The sequence below is a fragment of the Nicotiana tomentosiformis genome, chromosome 12, assembly GCF_000390325.3.
Source record: "Nicotiana tomentosiformis chromosome 12, ASM39032v3, whole genome shotgun sequence".
In the NCBI taxonomy this organism is placed as follows: domain Eukaryota; kingdom Viridiplantae; phylum Streptophyta; class Magnoliopsida; order Solanales; family Solanaceae; genus Nicotiana; species Nicotiana tomentosiformis.
Genome location: NC_090823.1, coordinates 47926078 through 47937812, shown reverse-complemented (window position 1 = coordinate 47937812; position 11735 = coordinate 47926078). Strand labels below are relative to the sequence as shown.

The window sequence follows — 11735 nt, the reverse complement described above, 5'->3', positions numbered from 1 at the left end:
CCCTAAATATTTAGTAAGTAGACGACATCAAAGCAAGCAAGCACAATATCTATCTACGATTTCACTATACTTTACGTTTTAGGTACACCCAAGAACGGGATGTAAGAAGCAGGGATCGATGAGGGATTTATCTTCGATCTTTCTCCAAAATGTCTTCTTCCGAAGACGACTTCGTATGATAGTACCTTGCAAGACAAGAGAAGTGAAATTATTAGTTAATATGACGTAAAAGATAAGCTAATAAAGGTACATGTGTTTTGAAATAGTTTTTGTTTTAAAATATTTTTTGGAAAATTGCTCTAGAAAATAATTTGAAAAATGTTTTTGTATTTGAAAGATTGTTTGAAAAAGTATTTTTTGGGAAAGATTGTTTATTGAAATTAGTTTTGAAAAATAGTTTTAAAAATAATATAGGAGGCTCAAATATGTATTTTTCGATATCCATCTTAGACATGAGAACTGGAACCGCCTCGGTAGTGACTCCGGTTGCTAATCGTGTCGCCCTCCATAGGTTTTATGGGTTCATCGCATCCTCATCTTTTATTCTCCGATATTTATTATCATCGCCTCGTTATTTCGGGACCAATCTGAGGGTCATTCGAGGTGTCGGGCCTCAAAATAATTATTCTCACCGGCCTATGTATAATATTTATTTAATAACAGTATTGAGCCCAATATCGAATACTAGCAAACGACCAACGGGTCATAATAAACAATACAGTCCGGAAAGGATCAAAGGGTCTCAAAACTTCGAATCTGTACTCCTTCAACAGAAAGATTTAAACAAAATGGTCGAACACAGTTAAAGCCAATGGGGTAGCAGCACCTTAAGCAATAGAACCAATGATGGAAACAAGAAAGTCATCGGTACAAGGCAAGGCAGGAACAGACCAAAACCATGAACAAATACTCTAAGAGAGTCAAATCATTCACAAACGTTAGTGCAACTGAAATTAGCAGAAAACAGTAATAGGCCAAGCTTGAGCTAATATGAACAAAACCAAACAAACTCCCCCAAAATCAAAAAAGACAACAGGGGTGCCAGACTTTACAGGGATCGCCAGAATGAGCGGAAAACAGTGGTTCGTCGCCGGAAAAATTCATATACCATATAATCTATCAAAATCGCAAATCAAATCAACAATAACTAAATGCGGGTCCAAACAGCATCCTAAGAGGGTCACCGAAAAATCAAAACTCTAGCCAGATTTGGACATTTTCAGTCGGATCTAAGGGAACACATAGTCATCGGGATTTTGGCGAGTCATCATCTGAAACGAGACAACGGGGACAAACGACCTGGCTACTAAGTTTCCAACTCATTGCCGTAGAGTCTTGTCCTTTCTCTACTGAGCATAGCGGCCATAGCAGTGAAGAGAAAAGTAGGGGTTGCTGATATTCATGGAGTTCTGCCAGATTTCATGGTATTTCCTGTGAGTTTATGTCTTCCCGTTCACCACTATTGAGAGTATGAGGGCGTGAGAGAGGAGAAGAACAGCGATGAGGCAATAAAAGGTGCCAGCCATTGCCGTTGGTGGCCGGCCGGCGGCAAGGCAGCAAAGAAAAAGTGGGGGTCGGTGGTTCCTATCAAAGGAGAGAGAAATGAAGAACCAAATCCCAAAATAATATGAGCCTTAGGGTTTTCAAAAGTCCTTAAAGAGCTTATGGATTAAAGTGGGATGTGGGTGTATTTTTATTTTTGTAGTGTGTAAAATGTGGGGTGTGGGGTAGCAAACTTAGGGACCAAGTTTTGAATTAAAAAAGGTAAAATATAAAAGAAAAATATGTGGTCAACAATTAAAGAAAGACATGTCACATCAAGTTATATCAATGTCATGTCAATTTCATATCAATGTCTTGTCACATCGGATGTTGACGGACATTAAATTTGATCGGACTTGATCCGTATTTTGAAATAAATTTTACTCGTTTCCTTAAATTACTAGGTTGTGCTATGAATTAGAAAATGATTATTCAGTTAGAAAATTTTGTAGTATTTATTGAAAAATATAACTACTACGATGACATGGTAATTATTATTTTATTTTTATTTTTTAAAATGACAATAAATTGACAGAGTATCCTAATATTTGAAAAATAGGACAATTATCAATAAATTATTTGAAATTTAGAAAAATGCACAAAAATGGTAGTATTTAACTAATTACAATAAAATGATAAAAATTCACATATTTTGTTAAAATATGAATAATTATCAATAAATTGCATAAGAGCTAAATAATGTGAAAAAAACTATATTTTTATTATTTTTTTACTAGGAAGCATGCAAAAGTTAATTTTTAAATACGGAGGGTCAAAATTGAGTGTCAACAGGAGCCCCTCTTTGACTGGAGACGATGTAAGAGTCTTCGGGCAAAGAAATTGACATCATACTCAATTTTGTCCCGATATGACAGAGTGGGAATGAGGATGTTTTGAAGGTTGTGACCGAACTCTGGTTTTTGAGTTGCCTACATATCTCGGGTTGCACGAGAATTAGGTAGCGTGTAGTTCTAGAGGATTGATTACTACATGTGAATCGTAGCTAAATGGAGTGGAAGTCAAATGTTCGAGGACGAAAGGGTTCGTGTGATCTCGACATTGCTTCCAAACTTTCCCTAGGGTCGAACTGTGGTAACACTAGGACGTGGTGTTGGATGGATGGATAGATTGAATGGATTTTGTTGTGGATAGGGTCGGGCTCTTTGTTGAGCGTTCCTACATATCTCGGATGTAACGAGAATCAGGCCGATTGTAGTTCGATAAAATGATGGGATTTTTTATTTTTGACTTGCAAATTACCCCAACGTCAAATTGTGATGACACTTGGTGTTTTATTTTGACTTTGAGGGTTCGAATTACCTACACACCCCATGTCAATGGGACACTAGAAGGTGGGCGCATGTAAAATTTGATCTTGAAATAAAATACCCATTGTTCAGGAGGGCGCCTGAAAATTTTGACTTTGAAATAAAATGCCCATTGTTCAGGAGGGCACCTGAAAAATTGGCTTTGAAATGAAATGCCCATTATTCAAGAGGGCACATGAAAAAGCAAGAAGTTATTTCCTAGATGCAAAATTATAGAATTTTGAAATGATATGGCCGGGTCTGACTAAGACTGCCTACGTATCCCAATGGAATCAGGCCAAAGCGTAGTTCGATTGCAAAAGATGACTGAATCCGATGTGGATTGCCTACGGATTCCTACCAAAGGAAATCAAGTTGCGGCGTAGTTCCGAATAAATAGAAATGATTTTTTTGTTTGGTTTTCCATTACAAGAGTGGCACTGGACCCTACGTGGGTTGCCTACGTATGCCCCTGTAGGAAGTCAGGTCGGGCGTAGTTCTGTTACAACAAAACACTCTACTGTCAACAAACTTGACTCTTTTTTCTGTATTTTTCGTTGTTTTGTAGCTTTGTAGAGAATATTTGAAGAAAGACTGCGATTTTATTGATCATTCATTTTTTACTTGACTTTGGTTTGAACCAACGATTAGTTTTGTGCTTAAGAATTTCCATCATATACTTTTCAGTAAATCGAGATCAGCTTATGGGTAATTCATATAGCTTCGAATGGTACCTCAGATATACCTAGGTTCGACAAGATTTGTTCGTCTTGCTTCAATCAAAGGTTTCGGCTTCTGCCTAACTCATGTTTCAAGTGCCCTCACCAAAAGAAAGTCCTGATTTTCACACATTTTGAAGTGTTTTGCTTTTTTAGGATATTTTGAGAAGTACACTCACACTCAAAAAGATGTCCAATGCATGCAATTGAGATACCATATACCTGACCTTTATGTGAGTATCCACTAATGTGAGAACACTTGGAGTAGGATCATGTAGGACTTTGTTATTGGCTTGTAATGTAGCCTTGGGGACGGGTAGGATATTCATTTGGGATAAAAGTGACTAAATCCTCTATGAGCATTGCACTGCATCCGTGTTTCTGGCGTTCAAACCATACTTCGTCGCTTGATCTTGTTCGGTTCGATGTCCCTTTCTTTTGTTTAACTTATTTTGAACTTGTGGGAGATTCTTCTTCCATTTTTGGAGGGTTTTTTTCTTTTTTTTCTTTTTGAAGCTTCTCCTGCTTTGCAGGAGTTTTTCCTTCTTTTGTTGGAGTTCCTCCTCTTTGAATTTGTGGAGTTTTCCCCTTTTCTCTTTTTCCCTTTTTTTCTCTTTTGTTTCGTCCGAATTTGCAGAAGTTTTCTCCTTCTCGTTAGATCCTCCTTTTGAATTTGCGGAGTTTCCTCTTTCTTTTCTTGAAGTCATGTCTTTGATTACCTTGGACTTTGCATCTTTCGTCTTTTTATGCTTTTCGCCTTCACTTTGGTCTTCGTCCAAAGTTATACATTTTCAGTGCGCGCAAGGAGGTTGGGCCAAGAGAGGGGTAGTGCTCGTAAGCACAAAGAAGGGTATAGGATAAGATGTGGTTCTCCAAGAAAAAGCTTAAGGCTCAAAGGGGGAATGCTAGGGATTAATGTCATTTGGTAGGCTTGAAAGGCTCGAACGGGCAAAGAATGCCTATCATCCTTTCCTAAACTAAGCGTTACTCAGGATTTCACCTCAACAAATATTCGGACCAAGTTCTAGATCTACAATGCCATGCAATGAATTTTAATCTAGGCTCACCACACAATACACATGAAACAAATGAGTTCGGCTTTGTTCTTACCTTAACTGTAAGCATGAGAATTTTTTCAAGTGTCACTAAGGTGTAATTAAGAGGTACCGCAAGAGTCTATAGTTTACCCAAAGCTGATCCTCTCCATCATACCAATTTTATACTTGTTCTTTCTCATGCACACTCTTAACTATGTTGGTATTAACCAAGTCAATATTTTGGTGATTTTCTTGTTCTTTTTTTTGATTTTTGATAAATGGGACTAAACTCGTGGAAGGGTTCCTCTTTTTTTGGATTTTGACTTAGCAACAATTTTTTTGAATTTTTGACTTAATCGATTATTTTTTTGATTATTGAAAAAATAAGATCGAAGCCAAAGGTTGCCTACGTATCTCGTTGAAATGAGAATCAGGTCAAGCGTAGTTCAGGAAGGGTGGAAAGAAAATACTTTAAGATTTTTATTTCATTTCATTGTTTTTTGAAATTTTGAATAAGAGAATTTTTTGTGATTTTTGTTAGAGAGAACTGAATGTAACACGGGATTTGTGGTTACCGTTCCAAAGCGCAATCGGAGCATTGAATGTTAGACAGGCTTAGTTACCATTCTGATGCGATATCGGAGCATTGAAGGTTATACGGGCTTTCTAGTTACCGTTCCATATAGAAGCATTGGACAGAAAAGTTAAATGACAGGCTGTGTATCGTTCCGTATAGGAGCATTGATTGTTAGATGGAGCTGGGTACCGTTCCGTTTAGGAGAGCTGACAAGAAAGTAAATTAACGGGTTGTGTACCGTTCCGTATAGGAGCATTGATTGTTAGACGGGGTTGGGTGATGAGTGGTAATTTTACCATTTATTTTAGTCTCTTTTCTTTAGTTTTTGTGTCCTTTAATTATAATATGAGGATGTTTATGGTGTGTATAGCTAGATTTTTAGGTAAATGAAGTCAGAGAATTGAAATCAAATGAAGTGGAATTAAGAAAAAAGAGTTGAAGTAGTGCAAAATCATTCAGTGATTTTGCATCTGCGAAATACTGTACACTTCTGCGAGCTCGCCTCTGCGAGTAAAGAGCCGCATCTACAGAAAATAGCAACCTTCCACTGGGATCGCATCTGCGGTTGATAATTCGCATTTGCGGAGCCGCTTCTGCATCGATATGTTCCGCATCTACGAAGAACGTAATTCTCCACAAGTTTCGCATCTGCGAATGAAACTCTGATTTTGCAAAGTCGCACCTGCAATAATTTTTTCCGCATGTGCGGTCAACGGGATTCATCTCTGGACAAACTTGCCATTTCACATTTTCTCCATTCCAAACCCACAAATACATGACCTAGCTTATTGAAAACACATCTTTGGCCAATCTTTGGCTTATTTTCAATCTTCTTGACTAGAGAACACAAGTTTTGGAGCTAGGGTTCTTGCACATATACTTGGGTCTTGAAGATTTGAAACTTTTGGTTGAGAATTTCTTACCATTTATGTTCATTTACTCATTTTCTTGCTTTGTATTATATATCTAAGTGTGTAGTATTTTTTTCCAACACTTGAATCTTATTTATGGGAATATTCATCTTTAAAGTATGGATTAAATATTTTATTGTGCTTATGTATTAAACGATTTTTATTTATATTGAAGTGAGTTATTGTTTCTTTAATTATTCTTGTTCTTTAATGTTTCCAAAAAGATTAGATAACCTTAGGACTCTCCCATTAAGTTCGAATTAATTTTGAAAAAGATAATTTGGGGTTGAGAAAGATTAATTAACAAGAACTTGAGGTGTTAACCCTCACTTTATAGATTCTACCTAGGGATAGGATTAAACTACTTGTAACCATATTTGGATGTGCTTAATCTCTTAATTATTTTAGGGATAATTCAATTAGTAAGTCTTATTAGTCTTAGGAAGAAGCTAATAAAGAATTATTACCTGAGGCTAATTAATATAAACTCGCTCATATTTGTAAAATCGTGAAATACATTGGATCGTTACTTGAGTGTAATTTTTCTTGTATCCATGCTTGTAGCCATTTATCATTTTACTTATTTTCTAGGTTAGTTTATAATTTCACATTTAGTTATAAATATTTTTCCAAAACCATTCTAAGTGTTTGGCTTAGCATAATAAGCGATAATTTTTTTACACGCCTAATCGCCTACATATTATTTACTGTGGGATTCAACCCTGACTCATAGTTGGATAAATTATATTGCATGTGACCGTGTCCATTTATTTTTTATTAGTGGATTTGGATGTAATCAAAATTGGCACCGCTGCCGGGGAGCAATTTGGCGTATTTAGGTTATTTGAGAAGTAAGCGTACGTGCCTTGGTCCAAACTTGTGAATATTTGTGTAAATATTTTTCTTATCTTTGTTTATTTTTCTTGCTGTTTTCTTGATTGTTTCTTGTTTATTTTCTTAGTTTTGAAAAATGGCATCATGTAATGAATATTGGTCGAATGGTAGTTGTTCATAATTTGATGACTCTTGTCCTTATAGTGGAGGACCACACTCGTGGCAAAATAGTTTAAATTCTCCCGAGGCGGATTGTGCGCACCATCTCAAACCCATGAGTGGAGTATATGTGATAAGTGTGGTGGTCAAAATGGCCATGGAAAAATTGTGCTTATTTATTCTTCCCTTCCCCGAACCCCCACTATGATGATTCTACTTTTTGTGATGATAATTATACAGATATGGAAGTGGAAGAAAGTGATCATGGTCAAAATGGAGAGTTCAAGCTCATGATGGAATGCCTACTTGAAGGAGGAAACAAAGAGCAAAATGCCTTGGACGAACTTTTGGAAACTAGTCTCCAAAATGATTTAGCACTTGAAAGGTTGAACTTACAAATGGGAGAAATGTTTGAAGCTATAAAGTTCCAAAAAGCCTCGGAAGTGGATGATAGTCAAGAACCTTCCTTAGAGGTTGATGCCGAAAATCCTTCTTTGGCACTTGAGGACTTAAAACAAGCACTAGATTAAAATGATGAGACAACCCGCACTTTGGAAGATCAAATAAAACATTGGTTGAGTCTCAATATGCCCACCAACTTGAGAGTGCGGAAAGAGCTCAAGAAAAGTCCAACTTCGAGGAAGAAAGCGAGCTTTATTTTGAGGAATCAAGAATTGAAAATCCGCCAACTGACTCCATGCTTTCTGGTGATGCCAAGAAAAATTGAAATTAGAGTCAACTGATGTAGTTGAAAAGATGGTTGAAAATGTCTCTAGTTTGGGGGAAAAAGAGGATGTCAATCATGTAAATTCCATGGGGGAGTGCAAAGAAGAAACACAAGAGCCATACATCTTGCAATTTGAATATTCAAGAACGCAAAATGACATGCCTCAAAAGAAAGCCAATAAATGCAAAATGAAGAAATTGATGTTTGGCTTGATCTACTTACCATCCCCCGTTGCTCGTGGTCACAAGCTTGATTCCACGTTAGGTGCCCAATTCATATCTTTCAAGTGGAGAAAAAAGTAGTAAAGTTAATTCGCGTCGTGCCACGACGTTAAATGCGACGCTTGGTGGGAGGCAACCCATCGTTTTCAAATGTTGTTGTTAGATTTTTATTTTTATAGATTATTTATCTTTATTGAAAATTTTGATGTGTGTGTATCATAGAGTGCAAGGAAAATAAAGAAAAAGAGGCTAAGCTTGCTTTTCTGCGGCAAAAATAATGCAATCGCATAGTGGCTATGCAGACCGCATATTGGTCGCGGAACGAGTTAGAAGTTTGTAAGCTATGGTCGCTCAAAAAAGCAGTGAAATGCAAATTCTGCAGACCGCATAACGGTTATGCGATCGAAAATGCGGTCGCACATTGGCCAAGCACACACCCATCATTTTCAAATTTTGAAATCGTTTTTGAAATTTTCTTTTTTAGAATAGTTTAGTGTATTGATTTTGACTAATCTGCAATGTTTTAGATTTTTGGAGTTGAATTGAGGAGTTTAAGGTGATGGAATGAGCCAAAGCAGTGGCTGCCCAGTTCTGTCATTGAGGAATCTGGTGCAACCGCATCTGCGGAACACTACTCACAGATGCGGCCTCGCACAAGCGTCAGTTAGAGCACATATGCGGAATCTTCGCAGAAGCGGTTCACCAATTGCAAAAGTGTAGGCGCAGAAGCAGTTAAAAACTCGCAGATGCGAACCATCGGGTAAATTTTAAAGACCCACTGTGTCTTTCATCAGGTGAAACTCTAACCTTTTTTTCCCCAAAATCAAAACTCGCTCTCATCTCTCACACAAGGAAACTACTGCTCAAATCCTATTGCCCACACATAAGAAAATCAGGTAATCATCTTGTTCCTTCTGTCTTTTAATTGCTCACTCTTCTTCCTCGACTTTCTTCTTCTCTCATCATCATATACTCTTCTCCATGGCAGAATTCCCATAGTTCCTCCCCCCCCCCCCCCCCAAATCAACGTGCATTTAGGGGTGAGAGAAATTAGTTGGGTGTAGTTTTGTGTGTTGTTATTGTTGAAAAGAATTAGGGAAGTCTGAGTACCAATTGCTTCAAGGAATCAAAAATCATTTTGTGTTTGTCATATGTTCGACAAATTGTCTGAAAGAACTTTTTATGCTATGTGCCTTAAAATAATGAGCAATTAAGTCTTATGTTCATGTAGTGCACTAATTTAGAAATCTTGAGTATAAAGTTTGTACAAAAATAATGTTTGGAATTGAAAACAAAGCTGCAGTTGCTGGGCTTTTGAAACCCCTGATGAACACTTGCAGAACAGAAAAAAGGGCCGCAGATGCGGCCTCTCACCTGCGATGCCCCTTCGGCAGGTGCGATGTTTGGTCAACTGTGAATGTTCACAAAAGCGAAGAAATTTCCGCAGAAATGGAACCACACTTGCGATGTTTGCCTGTAGGAGAGGTGACTGGGCAGTTTTTGCAAAAACAGTAGCTATGCAACTTTGGCTTGCTGGGCCTATTTGGCTTGATTCATTGGCCTAATTGCATAATTTTAAATTTCTCAACATGATTCTAATGCCCGACTAACTTTGTTTTAATTTTTAAGGTGCTTTGAGCTTAAAATGGACCCGAACATGAACGACAATGTTGCGCTTGATCACGATATTGAAGAAGTGGCTGAGGATTTGAACTATGATGCCAACAGATTCATGTCTTCCAATTGTCAAAACCGGTATTATGATGATCTCCTCACAAAGAAACTCAAACTTGAGAAAGGAATTGTCGATAGCAAAGTGGCCGAGCTCCTTCCAGATTTCCATGGCCGGCTAGTTTCAAGCGGCTGGACCTACTTCATTCCTACTCCATGCAACACCAATAAGGAACGGGTGTGGGAATTTTATGCAAACTTAAAGCGTATACATTTCCAAAACCATGAACTTACAATAAGGGGAAAGATTGTAAAATTTAGAGTTGAAGAGATAAATGATGTCTATGGGCTTCAAAATCATCTGCTCAAGCTAATGTGAGAAAGAAATACATGCGAAAATGGTGATTGGCTAGTCTCAAAGCTCTGTCCTACAGGTTAAACAGTGACTTGGGCTAAAAAGAAAAAAGGCATTAAATGTGGTGATTTTACAGCAGAAGCAAAAATATGATTGTATATCATTGCGAGCAGAGTGTCTCCTTGTGGGAACGTGTCTAATGGCACATATACTAGGGCCCTGATAATGGCATACATCCTTGATGGAATTCCAGTGAATGTCGATCACTACATCGTTCGAGAGCTGACGGAGTATGTGCTTCAAGGTGGCTCGACATTGATATTTCCATCATTGATTATAGAGTTGTGCCAGCGTGCACAGGTTGAGGAATAGGATGGAGATCATGTGATACCGGCAGACAAGCCCTTTCACCCATTGAGAGTTACAGGAGAAGGCAATGTGCTAAAGAGCAAGAAGAGGAAAATGGAGATTGTTGTAGGTGAGGGGTCCTCCTCACAAGCTACACAGGCCGAGGGACCATTTGGGATGCTAAATTCCCAGCATACCTCCATTTGTGACTTAGGTCACAGCTCCCTAGTGGTCCTTCACACTCCCAGCCTATGCCTGACAACTATACTAGGGAAGAAATGAAGACCTACCTGTAGGCCCAGAAGAAGCAGGCAGAGTCTCAGGAGAAGTTGGTAGCTTCTGTTAGCAGGCTCAAGACAGCCTATGGCAATATGGCCGAGGCACATGTAGGTCTTCAGGTAGACTTCCAAAAGGAGAAAGAGATAAATAAGACTAAGGGCAAATTCATGATAAAGATGTGGAGAGGAATCAAGGCCATCTTCAAATGGGGGCAGCCGAACAGAAAGATACTGGTCGAGGACAAAGATGATAGTGAATAGTATTCCTTCTTGTCAAATGATGTTGAGGCTGATACTGATGATACTGATGATGATGAGGCCGAGAGCTCTACACGGCATTGATGAGCCTTTTTCCCGCAATCTGCTAGTCTGATGAAGACCTCAGGGAGACCCTCAAACTACTCTTATTTTATCTTGATATTGTGCAGTGAGGACACTGCAGTATTTTTAGTTGGGGTGGCTTTAGGGGAGTAAACTTTATTTGTACATTGATGCTTATCTTATGCCCTTGCCGGGCTTATGCTTTTGTATGGATATTGTGTGCCCTTGCCGGGCTTGTTTTACCATTGTTTATCATGTGCCTTTGTCGGACGTAGTTTGTGATTGGTGATATAATTGCGGATTAGTCGCTTTTGTTATTCTATTTTATTTTTATTTATTTATTTTCTTTAGTAGTTTTTAGTTTATGTTATTTTTATTCCTTTAGTATTAGTTGCTTTTGTTATTTTTTTTTCTTTAGTAGTTTTTAGTTATTTTATTTTTATTCCTTTAGTGTTTATTTTATTTTCTTTACTAGTTTTTAGTTTATATTATTTTTATCTCTTTAGTAGTAATATACTTTTCAATAAATTTTCTTGGGTTTTCTTTATGCTACGGTTCTTTTTCGAGGAATATTTTTGTGTTGAACCGGGTAACTTTTCCCTATGTTGGATGGCGTGATGACTTTCTTAAGGAAATTAGTCTTGTTTTGTATGTAGAGACTTTTGGACTGTTTGGTACTAATAAAATTAGTCTCTTGTATATGAAGTGTAAATTAAGAATACCCCTCC

General features: G+C 37.7%; 2 protein-coding genes across 2 annotated transcripts in view; both read right to left on the bottom strand.

The window, feature by feature from the left end:
• Window positions 1–11735, bottom strand: part of LOC138903663 (uncharacterized) — a 120965-nt gene that overhangs the window by 18887 nt on the left and 90343 nt on the right. The gene's annotated exons all lie outside the window — the stretch shown is intronic.
• LOC138902588 (protein PXR1-like) lies at window positions 3922–4275 on the bottom strand. The gene has a single exon (XM_070190470.1). The coding sequence runs from the start codon at window positions 4273–4275 to the stop codon at window positions 3922–3924; it is 354 nt and encodes a 117-aa protein (XP_070046571.1).